The 22,605-nt window shown below is 47.5% G+C and overlaps 2 protein-coding genes across 2 annotated transcripts in view; one reads left to right on the top strand and one right to left on the bottom strand.

The window, feature by feature from the left end:
* LOC134984131 (oocyte zinc finger protein XlCOF6-like) overlaps positions 1 to 3,330 on the top strand; it is a 65,535-nt gene extending 62,205 nt beyond the window's left edge. Inside the window, exon 6 of the mRNA XM_063949754.1 lies at positions 984 to 3,330. Coding sequence (XP_063805824.1) covers positions 984 to 2,926 — 1,943 coding nt within the window. The 3' untranslated portion in view covers positions 2,927 to 3,330. The remainder of the gene's footprint in view (positions 1 to 983) is intronic.
* LOC134984132 (zinc finger protein ZFP2-like) overlaps positions 1 to 22,605 on the bottom strand; it is a 237,785-nt gene that overhangs the window by 148,711 nt on the left and 66,469 nt on the right. The gene's annotated exons all lie outside the window — the stretch shown is intronic.

The raw sequence follows: 22,605 nt of genomic DNA, 5'->3' as shown, positions 1-22,605 counted from the left end.
CCAATATATGTACATTGTATTTAGAGAGGCATGGATGGGTCAGCATTAGGAGGGATTGCTGACTTGTGCCATTGGAGAAGTTAGGGGTGTCTCTAGGTAAGCTGGTTCTCAGATGCTGTAGGAGCCATTATCATGTGGCCTTACACTGGGCATTCAGACCCAGACATAGGTGTAATTAATTATGGAGTGGGTGTGGGGTGCGGTGGCCCCTATGTCGGTATGGCTGGGCGGCTTCAGGTCAGCACACCCTAACACTTTATTAACACTTATGATTTTCTCTATCACTTTGTATATATTTTTGTATTTGAATCACACTTAAATCTTACACAGAATTACCCCTTCCTTTTAGCACCTGAGTGACATCACAATCTGATTGAGCAGCTTGCCACTATATGTGCATTGTGACTTAGCAGATGATGATTACAGGGTATCATATGGTGTATTGCATGTAAAGTACCTTGTTCCACACCTATTCTCTTGTAGCAATATACCTTATATAAGGGTGAGTAACACGTGTACAGGCTTACCAGCGTATGAGCACACACATAAAGGAATGCTACCTTACCAATGCTTCCAGGAGTAACGTTAGGAGACATTTCTCTGATCCATCAGCTCATATGACTGATGTTATTGTTCATCTAGAATCTCCAATTCATACGATATGTTCCCCATCCATTGTTTTACATTGGTGCTGGCATAGGACTTGGCGAGTGACTACATCTCCATTTATACTTCATGGTTAGTTACCAGTACAAGAGAGAGATATATCTAAGTCTTATTATAATATTACATTTGTTATTGTGAGTGTTCTCAGGAGGGTAGATACAATGATAGTCTGAGACACAATATTATAAAGCCTTCATTAAAAGTTATGTTTTATTATACACACACATTTTTAAGTGTCCCAGAGAGTCATCTCCTATTGTTTACAAGATTAATATTGTTACAGAAAAGTTACATTTCCATTATGTATTTTTTTCCAGCAGATGGACACACAAGCAGGAATATCTCAGAAGGATATCTAATGTTATCCCCGGATTGCGAAATAAGAGATAATGACAGTAGACAGGATTCTCCAGGAGATAACCCCATTACCCCAATTATACATCTAGCTCTATCAGCTGGTCCCCCTGATCCTAGGAAATGTTCTCCTGATCACTCTGATATTGGTGCATCTGTTACAGCTCTGAGAGTAGATACAGAGTTTCCATGTGCTATAGATGCCAAATGTGTTACACAGAATACAAAGCCTATTAACCCACACACAGGTAAGGCAGGTGGAAGGCCACTGATATGTTCAGAGTGTGGGAAATGTTTTACAAATAAATCATATCTTGTTATACATCAGAGAAGTCACACAGGTGAGAAGCCATTTCCATGTTCTGAGTGTGGGAAATGTTTTGCATACAAATCATATCTTGTTAGACATCAGAGAAGTCACACAGCTGAGAGGCCATTTCCATGTTCTGAGTGTGGGAAATGTTTTGCATACAAATCACATCTTGTTAAACATCAGCAAAGTCACACAGGTGAGAAGCCATTTCCATGTTCTGAGTGTGGGAAATGTTTTGCACACAAATCAGATCTTGTTATACATCAAAGAAGTCACACAGGTGAGAGGCCATTTTCTTGCTCTGAGTGTGGGAAATGTTTTACAAAGAAATCATATCTTGTTATACATCAGAGAAGTCACACAGGTGAGAAGCCATTTCCATGTTCTGAGTGTGGGAAATGTTTTGCATACAAATCATATCTTGTTAGACATCAGAGAAGCCACACAGCTGAGTGGCCATTTCCATGTTCTGAGTGTGGGAAATGTTTTGCATACAAATCACATCTTGTTAAACATCAGCAAAGTCACACAGGTGAGAAGCCATTTCCATGTTCTGAGTGTGGGAAATGTTTTGCACACAAATCAGATCTTGTTATACATCAAAGAAGTCACACAGGTGAGAGGCCATTTTCTTGCTCTGAGTGTGGAAAATGTTTTATCCAGAAATTACATCTTGTTATACATCAAAGAAGTCACACAGGTGAGAAGCCATTTCCATGTTCTGAGTGTGGGAAATGTTTTGCACACAAATCAGATCTCGTTAGACATAACAGACATCACACAGGTGAGAAGCCATTTTCTTGCTCGGAGTGTGGGAAATGTTTCGCACTCAAATCAGATCTTGTTTTACATCAGAGACATCACACAGGGGAGAAGCCATTTCCATGTTCTAAGTGTGGGAAATGTTTCGCAAACAGATCAGATCTTATTAAACATCAGAGACGTCACACAGGTGAGAAGCCATTTCCATGTTCTGAGTGTGGGAAATGTTTCGCACACAGATCAGATCTTATTAAACATCAGAGATGTCACACAGGTGAGAAGCCATTTCCATGTTCTGAGTGTGGGAAATGTTTTGCACGCAAATCATATCTTGTTATACATCAGAGACGTCACACAGGTGAGAAGCCATTTCCATGTCCTGAGTGTGGGAAATGTTTTGTACACAAATCAGATCTTGTTATGCATCAGAGAAGTCACACAGGTGAGAAGCCATTTCCATGTTCTGAGTGTGGGAAATGTTTCGCACACAGATCAGATCTTATTAAACATCAGAGATGTCACACAGGTGAGAAGCCATTTCCATGTTCTGAGTGTGGGAAATGTTTTGCATACAAATCACATCTTGTTATACATCAGAGACGTCACACAGGTGAGACGCCATTTCCATGTCCTGAGTGTGGGAAATGTTTTGTACATAAATCAGATCTTATTATACATCAGCGAAGTCACACAGGTGAGAAGCCATTTCCATGTACTGAGTGTGGGAATTGTTTTGCACACAAATCAGATCTTGTTAAACATCAGAGACGTCACACAGGTGAGAAGCCATTTTCTTACTCTGAGTGTGGGAAATGTTGTTTAACCACTTAACTATTTATTTAGTAAAAAAACGCTTCCGGTCCCTCTGACAGCAGCAGCAGAGGGAAGTTTATCTTCCCTGCCGCTGCTAACACTATCTGACTGGTCGCATCCCGTGCCACCAGGTCAGATAGAGCACTTGCAGGCATGGTTAAGTAAATCACATCTTGTTAGACATCAGCGAAGTCACACAGGTGAGAAGCCATTTCCATGTTCTGAGTGTGGGAAATGTTTTGTACACAGATCAGATCTTGTTAAACATCAGGGACGTCACACAGGTCAGAGGCCATTTCCATACATAAATCAGCACAATAGAAATCACTCAGGTGAGAAACCATTTTAAACTTCTGCAGTATACTTATCATTGCCATGCGATGTTCTTCAAGGTTCTTTCTCTTACGTCCTAGAGGATGCTGGGGACTCCGTAAGGACCATGGGGTATAGACGGGCTCCGCAGGAGACATGGGCACTCTAAAGACTTTAGATGGGTGTGCACTGGCTCCTCCCTCTATGTCCCTACTCCAGACCTCAGTTAGATCCTGTGCCCAGAGGAGACTGGATGCACTGCAGGGGAGCTCTACTGAGTTTCTCTGAAAATACTTTTTGTTAGGTTTTTTTATTTTCAGGGAGCACTGCTGGCAACAGGCTCCCTGCATTGTGGGACTGAGGAGAGAGAAGCAGACCTACTTAACTGATAGGCTCTGCTTCTTAGGCTACTGGACACCATTAGCTCTAGAGGGTCGGAACACAGGTGTCGTCATCGCTGTTCGTCCCGGTGCCGCACCGCCGTCCTCCTCAAAGAGCCGGAAGATAGAAGCCGGGTTAGTATAAGAAGAAAGAAGACTTCAAAGGCGGCAGAAGGCTTCAGATCTTCACTGAGGTACTGCGCAGCCATTGCTCCCCACATACATATAAGGCAATGTAAGGGTGCAGGGCACGGGGGGGGCGCCCTGGGCAGCAATATTAACCTAAAGGGACACTGGCTAATATATTAGATACTGCGGAGGCAGTATATTGAAAACCCCCCGCCAGTATAAAGAATCTGAGCGGGACCGAAGCCTGCCGTTGAGGGGGCGGAGCTTGCTCCTCCAGCATTAACCAGCACCATTTTTCTCCACAGCAAACTACAGAGAAGATTCTCCCCTGCTGAGCAAGTACAGAGGGCAAAAAAGAGGGAGGCACATGTAATTGGCGCAGTGAGTGTATTATTTATTCTATAAAATAGCACTGTACAGTCTTGGATTTTATTCCAGTGTCCAGTGGCGCTGGGTGTGTGCTGGCATACTCTGTCTCTCCAAAGGGCCTTATTGGGGGCTGTCCCCATAATTGTATATCCCAGTGTGTGTGGGGGTGTCAGTACGTGTGTGTCGACATGTCTGAAGTGGAAGGCTCATCTAAGGAGGAGGTAGAGCAGATGATTGTGGTATCTCCGTCGGCGCTGCCGACACCTGATTGGTTGGATATGTGGAATGTTTTAAATGCATATGTGTCTTTATTACATAAAAGATTGGACAAAGCAGAGTCCAGAGAAAAAGCAGGGAGTCAATCCATGGCTTTGACTGTGTCACAAGGCCCTTCGGGCTCTCATAAATGTCCCCTGTCCCAGGTAGCAGACACTGATACCGACACGGATTCTGACTCCAGTGTCGACTACGATGATGTGAGGTTACACCCAAGGGTGCCCAAAAGTATTCATTATATGATTATTGCTATAAAAGATGTTTTGCATATCACAGAGGACCCCTCTGTCCCTGACACGAGGGTATGCATGTTTAAGGAGAAGAAACCTGAGGTAACCTTTCCCCATCTCATGAGCTGAACGCTTTATTTGAAAAAGCTTGGGAAACTCCAGACCAGAAACTGCAGATTCCCAGAGAATTCTTATGGCATATCCTTTCCCCACACAGGACAGGTTACGTTGGGAATCCTCACCCAGGGTAGACAAGGCTTTGACGCGCTTGTCCAAAAAGGTGGCGCTACCGTCTCCAGACACCGCAGCCCTCAAGGATCCTGCTGATCGAAGACAGGAGACTACCTTAAAATAAATTTATACACATATGGGTGCTTTGCTCAGACCGGCAGTAGTGTCGGCATGGGTGTGTAGCGCAATAGCAGCGTGGGCATATAATTTGCAATGGGAGTGAGAGAAAGCTCTCTCTCCCATTGCCAGTACTTGTACTCTCTAGCTCTGGGCGCACCACCAATAAGGACTACTATCGAAAGATTGTATCTCCCTTTCTTATAGTTTAATTGTCCGCCTTTGGTTTTTTTCAATATTAGCAACAACCTATTACACACCAGTGCCCAGTCGCTCTTTTTTCTGTATATGGGCATATAACTTGTCATCTGACATTGACACCCTAGATAAGGGTAGCATTTTATTGACCTTGGGTCATATTAAAGACGCAGCGTTATATATAAGAGACGTTGGGCTGTTGGGTTCAAATGCCATGGCAATTTCTGCTAGACAAGCCCTGTGGAACCGCCAATAGACGGGTGATGCCGATTCAAAGAGACATGGAAACTTTGCCTTACAAGGGTGAGGTTTTATTTGGGGAGGGCCCTCGCGGACCTGGTTTCCACAGCTACTGCGGGTAAATCTTTTTTGCCTTATGTTCCCCCACAGCAAAAGAAAACACCTCAATATCAGATGCAGTCCTTTCGGTCGCATAAGTCCACAAGGGGTCGGGGCTCTTCCTTCCTCGCCAGAGGTAAGGGTAGAGGGAAAAGAATGCCGGCTACGGCTAGTTCCCAGGAACAGAAGTCCTCTCCGGCTTCTACAAAATCCACCGCATGATGCTGGGGCTCCACTGCGGGAGTCCGCGCTGGTGGGGGCATGTCTTCGACTCTTCAGCAAGGTCTGGGTTCTGTCAGATTTGGATCCTTGGGCAATAGAAATTGTATCCCAAGGCTACAAACTGGAATTCGAAGAATTGCCTCCTCGCCGATTTTTCAAGTCGGCTTTGCCAGCTTCTCCCCCAGAGAGGGAAATAGTTTCAGCTGTAATACAAAATCTGTGTCAACAGCAAGTGATTATAAAGGTTCCCCTAATGCAACAGGGGAAAGGGTACTATTCAACCCTATTTGTGGTCCCGAAACCGGATGGCTCGGTCAGACCCATTCTGAATCTAAAATCCCTAAACCTGTATCTAAAAAAGTTCAAATTCAAGATGGAATCTCTCCGGGCAGTGATCTCCAGCCTGTAAGGGGGGGATTTTATGGTATCACTAGACATAAAGGATGCATACCTTCATGTCCCCATTTATCCTACTCAGGTGTACCTGAGATTCGCTGTACAGGACTGTCATTACCAGTTTCAGACGTTGCCGTTTGGGCTGTCCACGGCCCCAAGGATTTTCACCCAGGTAATGGTGGAAATGATGTTGCTCCTACGCAAGCAAGTAGTCACAATTATCCCATACTTGGACGATCTCCTGATAAAAGCGAGATCGAGAGATCAGTTGCTAAAAAGCGTGTCACTCTCCCTGAGAGTGCTGCAGCAACACAGCTGGATCCTAAATCTGCCAAAGTCGCAGTTGATTCCAACGACTCGGCTATAATTTTTAGGCATGATTATGGACACGGAATAGAAGAGGGTTTTTCTCCAAATTGAAAAAGCCCAGGAACTCCAGAGCATGGTCAGAGACCTGCTAAAGCCAAAAAGAGTCAGTTCATCAATGCACTCGAGTGCTGGGAAAGATGGTTGCGGCCTACGAGGCCATCCCCTTCGGCAGGTTCCATGCGAGGACTTTTCAGTGGGACCTTCTGTACAAGTGGTCATGGTCCCATCTACAAATACATCAGAGAATAAGACTGTCCCCCAGGGCCAGGGTGTCTCTACTGTGGTGGCTGCTCACCTTCTAGAGGGTCGCAGGTTCGGCATTCAAGACTGGGTTCTGGTAACCACGGACGCGAGCCTCCGAGGATGGGGAGCAGTCACACAAGGAAGAAATTTTCAGGGACTGTGGTCAAGCCAGGAGGCTTGTCTACACATCAACGTGCTGGAATTAAGGGCCATATACAACGGCCTACGACAAGCGGAGACTCTTCTTCGTGACCTACCTGTTCTGATTCAATCAGACAACGTCACAGCAGTGGGACATGTAAACTGCCAAGGCGGGACAAGGAGCAGAGTGGCAATGGCGGAAGCCACCAGGATTCTACGCTGGGCGGAAAATCACGTAAGCGCTCTGTCAGCATTATTCATTCCGGGAGTGGACAACTGGGAAGCAGACTTCCTCAGCAGACACGATCTCCATCCAGGAGAGTGGGGACTTCATCAAGAAGTTTTTGCAGAGATAACAAGTCGTTGAGGGCTTCCTCAAATAGACATGATGGCATCACGCCTCAACAAGAAACTTCGGAGGTATTGTTCCAGGTCAAGGGACCCTCAGGCTGTAGTGGTAGACGCCCTGGTGACACCTTGGGTGTTTCCGTCGGTCTATGTCTTCCCTCCTCTTCCACTCATCTCAAAAATATTGAGAATCATAAGACAAAAAAGTGTCCAGACAATAGTCATTGTTCCGGATTGGCCCCGAAGGGCCTGGTATTCAGATCTTCAGGAAATGCTCACAGAAGATCCGTGGCCTCTTCCTCCCAGGGAGGACCTGTTGCAGCAGGAGCCCTGCATGTTCCAAGACTTACCGCGGTTACGTTTGACGGCATGGTGGTTGAATGCCAGATCCTAGCTAGGAAAGGTATTCCGGGGGAAGTCATCCCTACTCTGATAAAAGCTAGGAAGGAGGTGACGGCGAAACATTATCACCGTATCTGGAGGAAATATGTATCTTGGTGTGAAGCCAAGAATGCTCCTACGGAAGATTTCCACCTGGGCCGTCTTCTCCACTTTCTGCAGACAGGAGTGGCTATGGGCCTAAAGTTAGGCTCCATTAAGGTGCAGATTTCGTCCCTGTCAATATTCTTACAGAAGGAATTGGCTTCTCTCCCAGAAGTCCAGACTTTTGTAAAAAGAGTGCTGCACAGCCAGCCTCCTTTTGTGCCCCCAGTGGCACCGTGGGACCTTAACGTGGTGTTACAGTTCCTAAAATCTCATGGTTTGAGCCTCTTCAAACAGTTGAATTAAAATTTCTCACTTGGAAAGTGGTCATGTTGTTAGCCTTGTCATCTGCGAGGCGGGTGTCCGAATTGGCGGCTTTGTCTCACAAAAGCCCCTATCTGATTTTCCATGTAGATAGAGCAGAGTTGAGGACTCGTCCTCAATTTCTGCCTTAGGTGGTTTCATCGTTTCATATGAACCAACCTATTGTGGTGCCTGTGTCTACGGGAGACTGGGAGGATTCCAAGCCTCTTGATGTAGTCAGGGCCTTAAAAGTTTATGTAGCTAGGACGGCTCGGGATAGGAAAACAGAGGCACTGTTTGTCCTGTATGCAGCCAACAAAGTTGGTGCTCCTGCTTCTAAGCAGACTATTGCCGCTGGATCTGTAACACGATTCAGCAGGCTCATTCTACGGCTGGATTGCCATTACCAAATTCGGTAAAGGCCCATTCCACTAGGAAGGTGGGCTCTTCTTGGGCAGCTGCCCAAGGTGTCTCGGCGTTACAGCTTTGCCGGGCAGCTACTTGGTCGGGTTTAAACACTTTTGCTAAATTCTATAAGTTTGATACCTTGGCTGATGAGGACCTCATGTTTGCTCAATCGGTGCTGCAGAGTCATCCGCACTCTCCCGCCCGGTCTGGAGCTTTGGTGTAATCCCCAATGGTCCTTACGGAGTCCCCAGCATCCTCTAGGACGTAGGAGAAAATAAGATTTTAAACCTACCGGTAAATCTTTTTCTCCTAGTCCGTAGAGGATGCTGGGCGCCCGTCCCAGTGCGGACTAAATTCTGCAAGGCTTGTATATAGTTGTTGCTTACATAAGGGTTATGTTACAGTTGAGTTCAGTCTCTGGCTGATGCTGTTTTGTTCATACTGCTAACTGGTTGCATATATTCCTGTTATATGGTGTGGGCTGGTATGTATCTTGCCCTTAGATTAACAAAAATCCTTTCCTCGTACTCTCTGTCTCCTCTGGGTACAGTTCTCTTACTGAGGTCTGAAGGAGGGGCATAGAGGGAGGAGCCAGTGCACACCCATCTAAAGTCTTTAGAGTGCCCATGTCTCCTGCGGAGCCCGTCTATACCCCATGGTCCTTACGGAGTCCCCAGCATCCTCTACGGACTAGGAGAAAAAGATTTACCGGTAGGTTTAATATCTTATTTATCTATGCTTTTTGCAATATACATGTTACCACTGGGTGAAATAATCAGATGTCATGCCCTCATCTACCACCGCTATGCAGATGACCTGTGTCTTTTGCTCCGGGTACTGAGAACCCAGTACCGATCCTAAATGGTTGTCTAGCTGAGCTCCAGGTGTGGGTGATGCCAGTTAGCTGTGACTCAGTCCTGGTGAAACAGGTCCTTATGATAGAAGCGTGATGTGTTCTGTGTAATAATCCAGAAAGTAGTGCTGCTATCGATCTCATATCATTTGTAGTAACTTGGAAAAGATGAGATATGAGGTGCACTCTGGAAGCTTATAGGGGGTTAAAGATGAACGCAGATCACGCAGCCCCCGGAAAATGGTCCTGGCCCGCCCGCGTTAGCCCCTCAGGCATGCGGCCGCAATGTGTGTCTGCGTGGCAGCTGCGCATGTGCATATTGCCAACACCCGCAAACTGCTGCGGGCCGCTATTGCGGCTGGGTTTGAATGACCCCCATACGCTTTTGGCTCCTGATATGTATCTGTTTTACTTACCTGCAATACTATAATGTAACTTGAATTGTTTCTGTGCTTTAAAGGATATTTTATCCATGTTGTGTAAAGTATTTTTTAAGTTTAAAATATAGATAGGAAAAATCTGTGTATTAAAGATATGAAATAAAGTCGTTTAAAAACAAAAGATTCCCGTTGAGTCTTTTTATGTTTATGTGTATTATGGCCCTCATTCCGAGTTGTTCGCTCGCAAGGCGATTTTAGCAGAGTTACACACGCTAAGCCGCCGCCTACTGGGAGTGAATATAAACTTCTTAAATGTGCGACCGAAGTATGCGCATTATTGCGATCACAAACGAGTTAGCAGTTTTAGAGTAACTCCAGACTTACTCTGCCTGTGCGATCAGTTCAGTGCTTTTCGGTCCCCGCTGACGTCATAAACACACCCAGCGTTCGGCCAAGCACTCCCACCGTTTCTCCAGACACGCCTGCGTTTTTTCCGGAAACGGTAGCGTTTTGAGTCACACGCCCTTAAAACGCCGTGTTTCCGCCCAGTAACACCCATTTCCTGTCAATCACAATGCGAACGTCGGAGCGATGAAAAAGCCGTGAGTAAACTTACTTTCTTCATAGCAAAATAACTTGGCGCAGTCGCAGTGCGAACATTGCGCATGCGCACAAAGAGAATTCTCACTGCGATGCGATGAAAAACTCCGAGCGAACAACTCGGAATGAGGGCCTATCTTATTTCCAGATAATTGTCGCTATGGTGACAGAAACAATTTCCTGTTAATGTGTCACTTGTATTGTTACTTTTGTGTCCACATAATGGGGGTGATTCCGAGTTGTTCGCTCGCTAGCTGCTTTTAGCAGCATTGCACACGCTAAGCCGCCGCCCTCTGGGAGTGAATCTTAGCTTAGCAGAATTGCGAATAGAAATTTCTTAGCAGTTTCTGAGTAGCTCGAGACTTACTCCTACACTGCGATCAGTTCAGTCAGTTTCGTTCCTGGTTTGACGTCACACACACGCCCAGCGCTCGCCCGGCCACTCCCCCGTTTCTCCAGCCACTCCCGCGTTTTTCCCTGAAACGCCAGTTTCCGCCCAGAAACACCCACTTCCTGTCAATCACACTCTGATCAGCAGAACGATGAAAAAACGTTGTCACGCCGTGAGTAAAATACCAAACTTTTGTGCTAATTTACTTGGCGCAGGCACGCTGCGTACATTGCGCACGCGCAGTTTGCGACTAATCGCTCCGTAGCGGAAAAAAAATAACGAGCGAACAACTTGTAATGACCCCTATTATTATTAAGTGTAGCTGTGTATAAATATCCCGTCTGGTGTGTAAAGGTGGGTACACACGCTGCCATTGTGACTGTGCGATTTCTCTTGAACTGGCCGGAGCCCAGAACCGCCAATAGTGACTGTATGTACTTGTGATTTTGGCTATGTCTGATTTTGACAGCTCATTTGAATAGTGGGTGACATTACGGGGGGGGGGGGGGGGGAGGACTCTCTATGCGTTTCGAGTCTGAGGTGACCAAAGAAGGTATTTGCACAGGTGAGGTGGATGTGTGTCTCTCATGTAAGGCAAGTCCTATTTTATTTCTATATATTTGGGATTTGGAGCTTCATTACTGGACCTCAGCTCAACAAAATCATATATTCTTCCTTGCTGGGATCTTGCACAGCCCCTCCCCCCCTAAGGCTTGTATGTTTATTTTTCAACCATTTTAAACCATTTGTGCTGTTAAGGCAGCCCTAAGCTTTATTTTATTTTTTATAGTCTTACTATGTTTTGAGTGATCTTAACAGCGTCTTAAATGCATGCTGGAAAGAGTCGGTACAACAACTCTCCACGAGACGCAATAACGCTTACCTACGGGTACAGTTCTGTCTCGGTGGGCGTCTGTGTTGGATGTTCTAGCAGGTCCAGCAGACGTTACCAGGCTGTAGCCGGAGCACATGGAGCAGGTAAGGCAACGGTTCCACTTACTAGAGGAATTCGGACACAGCCGCACTGTATTGGAGGAGACTACAAACAGTGGTTGATGCACCACCACCATGGGTGCTCCAGCACTAGGCTTTAGGGATCATAGGTGCCAGGACTAGGTTGAGGCCACGATCCCTAGGGTTGATGTAAGCAGGGGGGAGTCAGATGCTCTCCTGGTCGCCCCTTCCCCTGTTCATGACCAGTTTCCGTGCGTCTCCCGTCCATGAACTGATGGCCTCACTTCCGTCTCAGACGCTACAACGAGGGTACTCGGTCGCAGCTTGGGCCGCTGCGGTTGTGTACACTAGAGTTTCCGCCTAGACCGGGTCGCAGACAGGAGCGTCTGCATATATGTATCGTTCACTGAGCGTCTGTGTCCGTTATTGAGCGTCTGTGTCTCTCATCAGTTACCGGAGCGGTAGTGTACGCTAGTAGCGTCTGGATCCACTCAGCGTCTGTTAAGCGTATTGATTGATCCTGGAAGTGGGGTGAGTCTCCCTGTATCCCACTCTATGGAGTAAGGGGTATACAGTACTAAGATTCTACTGTGTTAGTATGAATAGGTAATTTTGGTACATAGTGCATATGAGGCCTGTACAGTACTGTTGTTTTCTGCATAATATGTCTGAAAAACTTTTTGAAATAACTGTTTACAAAGAGATTACGGTAGTTGTACTCCTACATACTGGGAAAGTATTTGTGGTTGATTATATACTTATATGACAATGTCTAATATATAACATGTGACTGACTGCTAGTGTGATTGCTGACTTTTATATGTTTGTCAGTATTTTCTGAACCTCAATGCTGGTGCTTGGGTTGGGGTCAGATTGATATCACTTCTATATTTCTATAAAGTGATTTCAGTCACAGAGCGTGTAGTATATTGTATAAAACAGATTATTTACCATGTCTGTGAGCGGCAAAAGTGACGAGGATACTTTATTAGGGACTCCTACACATTTAACATGTTTATCTTGTAAAGTGGTGATGTTAACCCAGTATCTAACTTATGAGGGGTTATGTGCAAACTGTTTTGCGTATCAGCAAAGTAAAAGACAGGTTCTTGTTCAGCAACCAGCAGATCCACCGTGGGCTGTGTTCGCACAAACCTTGTCTAGTATAGCTGACAGATTAGCACCTGCAGTTCCACCCCAGGGAATAGGTTACACTATTAACCCATACATGCAGCTTCCTTCTAGTGGTTTATTTCCAGCAGCTGCAACAAGTCAGAAGGCTGTTAAAACCAGGGTAGATACATCTATGTTACAGACTACACAAGATGATACAACAGATGAGAATACAGTGTATTCTAATACCCCATATGACGAACAGTCAGAGAGTTTCAGCTCAGAGGATATAGCTGAGCTTATTGAAGCCATGAAGGCTATTCTGTCTCTGGAAGAATCAGCTATGGCAATATCAAAATCTAAAGCACCTGTGTTTAAACGTTCAAAAACCATTAATATTAAGTTTCCAGGGTCAGAGGAACTGACGGAAATTATGGAAGAGCCTTGGGCTACACCCAATAAGAAGTATAGAATTCTGAAAAGATGGGATTCTTACTATCCTTTTCTGACTGCGGACTGTTCAAAAAGAGAAGTTCCTCCTAAAGGAGATACACATGTCGTGCGACTTATGCGAAAATCTATTTTACCTTTGCCGTCTGCCTCACTAAATGATGTCACAGATAGAAGAATGGATGGTTTCTTGAAAAACATCTTTTCTCTGTCAGGGGCTGTTGTAAGGCCAGCTATGGCTTCAGCCTGGATGTCAAAAGCGATGGTAAAATATACGTAGTAACTAAAAAGTGGCTTTTTGGCACCTACCAGGAAATAGGAGTCTCATCTAGGCCATATAAAACAAGCTGCACTATATTTGGAAGAAGTAGCAATTGATATGGGTACGATTGCTTCTAAAGCATCAGCCTTAATGGAAGGCGCTTGCAGAGCAATTTGGCTACGTACTTGGAAAGCAGATGCAGAATCCAAGAAAGTTCTGGAAGCTTTGCCTTTCGTTGGTAATATTCTATTTGGAAAGGAATTGACAGATATTCTGGAATCGGAAGCCGAATCCAAGAAGGTCAGGTTTATGGCCAGTTATAACCCCAAGCCTGGGGGTTCGAAATTTCGGCCATTTCGATGGTAAGGTAAAGCAAAGGGAAATGATGAATCTAAGCAACCCCAGTACAATAAATCTGCTAGGGGTAAGAGGCAATGGGCCACCAGATGGACAGTTTCCAAGCCAGAACAGAATCCATCAGCCTGAGGGTGAGGGCCTCCACCTGGGGGACTCCAGGGTTGGGGGCTGACTCCTTCACTTTGCACACATATGGAAGCAGTCGACAACAGATGCTTGGGTGCAGAAGGTGGTATCTCTGGGTTATAGTTTCCCTTTCAAGAAGCAGCCTCAAAGGTTTTTTTGCACCAGCCCGTCTCATATAAAATCGAAAACCAGTGCTCTGCAAGAAGCAGTTCAGAAATTGCTTCAGTCTGGGGTAATTATCCCAGTACCCCCGGCACAATGGGGATGGGGTTTTTACTCAAACCTGTTTTTGATTCAGAAACCAAATGGATCATTCCGACCAATTCTTATTTTCAAAATGTTAAACAAATACTTTTGGGTCCCAAGGTTACGTTCCATGGTTTTGGCCATGGAACCATGGGATTACATGGTACCTCTGGATATACAGGATGCTTACCTGTATGTGCCCATAACACAGTCCCATCCGTGTTACCTCAGGTTTGCCATCCTACAGCAACATTTTCAGTTCCAGGCTTTGTCCTTTGGGCTAGCAACAGCCCCCAGAGTATTTACCAAGATTATGGAGGTCATGGCAGCTTATCTCCGAAAGCAGGGGTAAGAATTTTTCCATACCTCGACGATCTTCTAATTCTGGCACAATCCCAGGAATTGCATTTGAGCCATCTCCAACAGACAATAACTTGTCTACAAAGACACGGATGGCTCATGAATTGGGCAAAGCCGTCTCTGATTCCATCATAATGGATGGTTCACTTGGGGGCTATATTGGATTCAAGTCTACAAAGAATAATCTTACCTTGGAAAAAGATATCGAAGGTGCAAGTAATGACTCAGGAGTTGCTGCAGTCAGACTATATCAGTCGATGCAGCAGTACGAGTGATGGGTCTGATGGTGTCAACATTCGACATGGTGGAATATGCACAATTCCACTCCAGACCTCTGCAGCAGCTGATTCTGACCAGATGGAATGGAACATATCAGACAATAAAAAGTCAGATGATAAAGCTTCCAGTAATCGTAAATAGGTCACTAGCCTGGTGGCTACAGACGGACCATCTAGACAAGGGGAGACCCTTTTGGATATCAGATTGGCAAATCTTCACAACGGATGCCAGTCTTCAGGGCTGGGGAGCAGTGTCCGAAAGGCTTTGGTTCCAGGGAAAATGGACCACAGAGGAAAGTTGCCTGCCAATAAATCTTTTGGAAATAAGGGACATATATATGGCTCTAGTTCAGGCAAAGGACATTCTGAGAGGAAGACCAGTCCAGATCTGCTCAGACAATGCAACAGCAGTAGCGTACCTCAACCATCAGGAAGGAACTCACAACAAAAAATCAATGGGGGAAGTAAGTCACATACTAAGGTGGGCAGAACTCCATCTTCCGGCGTTGTCTGCAGGGTTTGTTCCAGGAGTACTGAACTGGGAAGTGGACTTTCTCAGTTGACACACCATTCAGGAAACCGAATGGGCACTACTCCCGGAAGTATTTCAGACTCTAGTAAACAAATGGGGTCTGCCAGAGATAGATCTCATGGCGTCCTGTCTGAACAACAAAGCTCCGGCATATGGGTCAAGAACAAAGGATCCCGGGGCGATGTCCATGGAAGCTCCAATTCTGCTCCCTCAACGTCCAGATCTACTGAGGCAGGGTCCTTGTTATCACAGCCATCTGGATTAACTGTCTTTGACAGCGTGGCTGTTGAAACCTCTATCCTAAAGTCAAGAGGATTTTCACAACAGGTTATTCAAACCATGCTTAGAGCAAGAAAGCCTTCTTCAGCTTGTATTTATCATCGAATATGGCAAGCCTATATTCATTGGTGTAGCGAAAGAGGTATGGAGCCAAGATTTTTTACATTATCCAGGATTTTGGATTTCCTTCAAGCAGGAATGGATAAGGGTTTAAAGGTGGCTTCCTTGAGAGTTCAAATATCAACATTAACTGTATGGTTTCAGAGAAAAATTGCTAACCTACAGGATGTGCATACTTTTTTTCAGGGAATATTGCACATTCAACCACCTTTTGTTCCTCCTGCGGTACCCTGGGATTTAAATTTGGTTCTTAAGGTCCTTCAGGGGGCTCTGTTTGAACCACTTAAGAAAGCGGATCTTAAATGGTTGACAGCTAAAGTTCTCTTTCTACTGACTATGACATCACCTAGAAGAGTGTCAGATTTAGGAGCACTGTCATGTAAGTCTCCTTTTCTGATTTTTTTATCCAGATAAAGCATTTATCAGAACTAGGTCTGGTTATCTTCCGAAGGTGGTCTCAAATTTTCACCTTAACAAAGAGATTGTAGTCCCGGATTTTCAGGTATCTGGACTTTCAGCGGGAGATGCGTCGCTGGACGTAGTCTGTGCATTAAGAATCTACGTAGATCATACTAGTGCCATCAGAAAGACAGATTCTCTTTTCATTCTCTACGGATTTCACAAGAGAGGATGGCCTGCTAGTAAACAGACGCTTGCAAGATGGCTTCGAATGACAATTTCAGAAGCATATTCACGTGCTGATCTCCCTGTTCCAGCTAATGTTTCTGCTCACTCTACACGTAAGGTAGGTCCTTCATGGGCAGCACAACATGGGGCTTCAGCAGAACAGATTTGTAAGGCAGCCACATGGTCTTCCATTAACACTTTCATTAGACATTATGACTTGGATACTTTTGCCTCTCACGATGCTGAATTCGGGCGAAAGGTTCTCCTGTCTAATCAGGAGCGTCCCCACCACTAAAAATGGCTTTGGGAATCCCAATGTTATCCTGTGGATAACCTGTGGACGCAGCTGGAGAAATATACGTTATGGTAAAAACTTACCGTTGATAACGGAATTTCTCCTATGTCCACAGGTATCCACAGGGATCCCACCCTGACGCACTTGATTTGAGGATCTTTACAAGCACTAACCTCTTACCTCTTGTATGGAAGGGTGTGCATGTGTGTTCTTCTCACCTGAATAGGGTTCTACATAATGCTCCTGCCTAAATTATGTGAAAAAAACTGATTTGACTGAGTTGGAAAGCGGGATTATATGGATGACCCCAATGCATCCTGGGTGGCCAGAAATCTCATGACTATTTAGTGCCAATCCTCTGTCGCTTCGGCATATCCCAATGTTATCCTGTGGACATAGGAGAAATTCTGTTATCAACGGTAAGTTCTTACCATAACGCAGGGATAGGGAACCTTCGGCCCTCCAGCTGTTGTTGAACTACACATTCCAGCATGCCCTACAGCAGTTTTAGCATGGTCAAATAGCAAAACTGTAGCAAGGCATGCTGGTATGTGTAGTTCAATAACAGCTGGAGGGCCGAAGGTTCCCCATCCCTGCCATAACGTATATTTTTGTTAAAATAAGATGCAGCCACTGTACCAAACGAAACACCAGGAAGACTCCTACCTGCATTTTACAACAAGAAAAAGAGAATTGTTTGGGCCAAGAAACACAAGGAACGGACATTAGACTAGTGATAAAATGTACTTTGGTCTAATGAGTCCAAATTTGAGATTTTTGGTTCCAACCGCCATGACTTTGTGAGACGCAGAGAAGGTGAGCGGATGGTTTCTGCTAGAGATGAGTGGGTTTGGTTTTACTTGGTTCTCAAAACGCCATCTTATTGGCTCACGAACATCACGTGTTTGGGATAGCCAATAAGAAAAATCCAAATAAAACCGCCGTTAATTCTGGCGTTACTATCTTAATATCAGTCTGACATTCATCCTAAATAGCTGTGATGTCAGGGTAACTGCTTCAAATCCCGAGTTCAACCTGTGTTTATAGTATTGGTCATTTTCCGCCTGATATTGATATTAGTGACATTCTCAGAATACGCTTTGAGAAAAGTCTCTCTGCTGTTCAAAAGTCTAAGCAGGATCGATAGTCTAATGGTCAAGCGTCCTTCCCACAGTGATGTACCCTGTAGACAGTGATGGACCCTGCAGACAGTGATGTACCCTGCAGACAGTGATGTACCCTGCAGACAGCGATGTACCCTGCAGACAGCGATGTACCCTGCAGACAGTGATGTACCCTGCAGACAGCGATGTACCCTGCAGACAGTGATGGACCCTGCAGACAGTGATGTACCCTGCAGACAGTAATGTACCCTGCGGAAAGTGATGTACCCTGCAGACAGTGATGTACCGTGCAGACAGTGATGTACCCTGCAGACAGTGATGTACCCTGCAGACAGTGATGTACCCTGCAGACAGCGATGTACCCTGCAGACAGGGATGTACCCTGCAGACAGTGATGTACCCTGCGGACAGTGATGTACCCTGCGGACAGTGATGTACCCCGCGGACAGTGATGTACCCCGCAGACACTGATGTACCCCGCAGACAGTGATGTACCCCGCAGACAGCGATGTACCCCGCAGACAGCGATGTACCCTGCAGACAGTGATGTACCCTGCAGACAGTGTACCCTGCAGACAGTGATGTACCCTGCAGACAGTGATGGACCCTGCAGACAGCGATGTACCCTGCAGACAGCGATGTACCCTGCAGACAGCGATGGACCCTGCAGACAGCGATGGACCCTGCAGACAGTGACAGGGATGTACCCTGCAGACAGTGATGTACCCTGCAGACAGCGATGTACCCTGCAGACAGCGATGTACCCTGCAGACAGCGATGTACCCTGCAGACAGTGATGGACCCTGCAGACAGTGATGTACCCTGCAGACAGTAATGTACCCTGCGGAAAGTGATGTACCCTGCAGACAGTGATGTACCGTGCAGACAGCGATGTACCCTGCAGACAGCGATGTACCCTGCAGACAGCGATGTACCCTGCAGACAGTGATGGACCCTGCAGACAGCGATGTACCCTGCAGACAGTGATGGACCCCGCAGACAGTGATGTACCCTGCAGACAGTGATGGACCCTGCAGACAGCGATGTACCCTGCAGACAGCGATGGACCCTGCAGCCAGTGACAGGGATGTACCCTGCAGACAGTGATGTACCCTGCAGACAGCGATGTACCCTGCAGACAGCGATGGACCCTGCAGACAGTGATGTACCCTGCAGACAGTGATGTACCCTGCAGACAGTGATGTACCCTGCAGACAGCGATGTACCCTGCAGACAGCGATGTACCCTGCAGACAGTAATGTACCCTGCGGAAAGTGATGTACCCTGCAGACAGTGATGTACCCTGCAGACAGTGATGTACCCTGCAGACAGCGATGTACCCTGCAGACAGCGATGTACCCTGCAGACAGCGATGTACCCTGCGGACAGTGATGTACCCTGCGGACAGTGATGTACCCCGCAGACAGTGATGTACCCCACAGACACTGATGTACCCCGCAGACAGTGATGTACCCTGCAGACAGCGATGTACCCTGCAGACAGCGATGTACCCTGCAGACAGCGATGTACCCTGCAGACAGCGATGTACCCTGCAGACAGTGATGGACCCTGCAGACAGTGATGTACCCTGCAGACAGTAATGTACCCTGCGGAAAGTGATGTACCCTGCAGACAGTGATGTACCGTGCAGACAGTGATGTACCGTGCAGACAGTGATGTACCCTGCAGACAGTGATGTACCCTGCGGACAGTGATGTACCCCGCGGACAGTGATGTACCCCGCAGACAGTGATGTACCCCGCAGACAGTGATGTACCCCGCAGACAGCGATGTACCCTGCAGACAGTGATGTACCCTGCAGACAGTGATGTACCCTGCAGACAGTGATGGACCCTGCAGACAGCGATGTACCCTGCAGACAGCGATGTACCCTGCAGACAGCGATGGACCCCGTAGACAGTGATGTACCCTGCAGACAGTGATGGACCCTGCAGACAGCGATGTACCCTGCAGACAGCGATGGACCCTGCAGCCAGTGACAGGGATGTACCCTGCAGACAGTGATGTACCCTGCAGACAGCGATGTACCCTGCAGACAGCGATGGACCCTGCAGACAGTGATGTACCCTGCAGACAGTGATGTACCCTGCAGACAGTGATGTACCCTGCAGACAGCGATGTACCCTGCAGACAGTGATGTACCCTGCAGACAGTAATGTACCCTGCGGAAAGTGATGTACCCTGCAGACAGTGATGTACCCTGCAGACAGTGATGTACCCTGCAGACAGCGATGTACCCTGCAGACAGCGATGTACCCTGCGGACAGCAATGTACCCCACAGACACTGATGTACCCCGCAGACAGTGATGTACCCCGCAGACAGCGATGTACCCTGCAGACAGCGATGTACCCTGCAGACAGCGATGTACCCTGCAGACAGCGATGTACCCTGCAGACAGTGATGGACCCTGCAGACAGTGATGTACCCTGCAGACAGTAATGTACCCTGCGGAAAGTGATGTACCCTGCAGACAGTGATGTACCGTGCAGACAGTGATGTACCCTGCAGACAGGGATGTACCCTGCAGACAGCGATGTACCCTGCAGACAGGGATGTACCCTGCAGACAGTGATGTACCCTGCGGACAGTGATGTACCCTGCGGACAGTGATGTACCCCGCGGACAGTGATGTACCCCGCAGACACTGATGTACCCCGCAGACAGTGATGTACCCCGCAGACAGCGATGTACCCTGCAGACAGTGATGTACCCTGCAGACAGTGTACCCTGCAGACAGTGATGTACCCTGCAGACAGTGATGGACCCTGCAGACAGCGATGTACCCTGCAGACAGCGATGTACCCTGCAGACAGCGATGGACCCTGCAGACAGCGATGGACCCTGCAGACAGCGATGGACCCTGCAGACAGGGATGTACCCTGCAGACAGTGATGTACCCTGCAGACAGCGATGTACCCTGCAGACAGCGATGTACCCTGCAGACAGCGATGTACCCTGCAGACAGTGATGGACCCTGCAGACAGTGATGTACCCTGCAGACAGTAATGTACCCTGCGGAAAGTGATGTACCCTGCAGACAGTGATGTACCGTGCAGACAGTGATGTACCCTGCAGACAGCGATGTACCCTGCAGACAGCGATGTACCCTGCAGACAGTGATGGACCCTGCAGACAGCGATGTACCCTGCAGACAGTGATGGACCCCGTAGACAGTGATGTACCCTGCAGACAGTGATGGACCCTGCAGACAGCGATGGACCCTGCAGACAGCGATGGACCCTGCAGACAGCGATGGACCCTGCAGACAGTGACAGGGATGTACCCTGCAGACAGTGATGTACCCTGCAGACAGCGATGTACCCTGCAGACAGTGATGTACCCTGCAGACAGTGATGTACCCTGCAGACAGTGATGTACCCTGCAGACAGTAATGTACCCTGCGGAAAGTGATGTACCCTGCGGAAAGTGATGTACCCTGCAGACAGTGATGTACCCTGCAGACAGCGATGTACCCTGCGGACAGCGATGTACCCTGCGGACAGCGATGTACCCTGCGGACAGTGATGTACCCCGCGGACAGTGATGTACCCCGCAGACAGTGATGTACCCCACAGACACTGATGTACCCCGCAGACAGTGATGTACCCTGCAGACAGTGATGTACCCTGCAGACAGCGATGTACCCTGCAGACAGTGATGTACCCTGCAGACAGTAATGTACCCTGCGGAAAGTGATGTACCCTGCAGACAGTGATGTACCATGCAGACAGTGATGTACCGTGCAGACAGTGATGTACCCTGCAGACAGTGATGTACCCTGCAGACAGCGATGTACCCTGCAGACAGCGATGTACCCTGCAGACAGGGATGTACCCTGCGGACAGTGATGTACCCTGCGGACAGTGATGTACCCCGCGGACAGTGATGTACCCCGCAGACACTGATGTACCCCGCAGACAGTGATGTACCCCGCAGACAGCGATGTACCCTGCAGACAGTGATGTACCCTGCAGACAGTATACCCTGCAGACAGTGATGTACCCTGCAGACAGTGATGTACCCTGCAGACAGCGATGTACCCTGCAGACAGCGATGTACCCTGCAGACAGCGATGTACCCTGCAGACAGTGATGTACCCTGCGGACAGTGATGTACCCCGCAGACAGGGATGTACCCCGCAGACAGCGATGTACCCCGCAGACAGCGATGTACCCCGCAGACAGCGATGTACCCCGCAGACAGCGATGTACCCTGCAGACAGTGATGGACCCTGCAGACAGTAATGTACCCCGCAAACAGTGATGTACCCCGCAGACACTGATGTACCCCGCAGGCAGTGATGTACCCCGCAGACAGTGATGTACCCCGCAGACACTGATGTACCCCGCAGACAGTGATGTACCCCGCAGACAGTGATGGACCCTGCAGACAGTGATGTACCCTGCAGACAGTGATGTACCCTGCAGACTGATGTACCCTGCAGACAGTGATGTACCCTGCAGACAGTGTTGTACCTTGCAGACAGTGATGTACCCTGCAGACAGTGATGGACCCTGCAGACAGTGATGGACCCTGCAGACAGTAATGTACCCCGCAAACAGTGATGTACCCCGCAGACACTGATGTACCCCGCAGACAGTGATGTACCCCGCAGACAGTAATGTACCCCGCAGACAGTGATGTACCCCGCAGACAGCGATGTACCCCGCAGACAGTGATGGACCCTGCAGACAGTGATGGACCCTGCAGACAGTAATGTACCCCGCAAACAGTGATGTACCCCGCAGACACTGATGTACCCCGCAGGCAGTGATGTACCCCGCAGACAGTGATGTACCCTGCAGACACTGATGTACCCTGCAGACAGTGATG

The sequence above is a fragment of the Pseudophryne corroboree genome (assembly GCF_028390025.1).
Source record: "Pseudophryne corroboree isolate aPseCor3 chromosome 3 unlocalized genomic scaffold, aPseCor3.hap2 SUPER_3_unloc_38, whole genome shotgun sequence".
NCBI classification, from domain to species: Eukaryota; Metazoa; Chordata; class Amphibia; order Anura; family Myobatrachidae; genus Pseudophryne; species Pseudophryne corroboree.
This window is presented reverse-complemented; position numbering and strand designations above follow the sequence as displayed.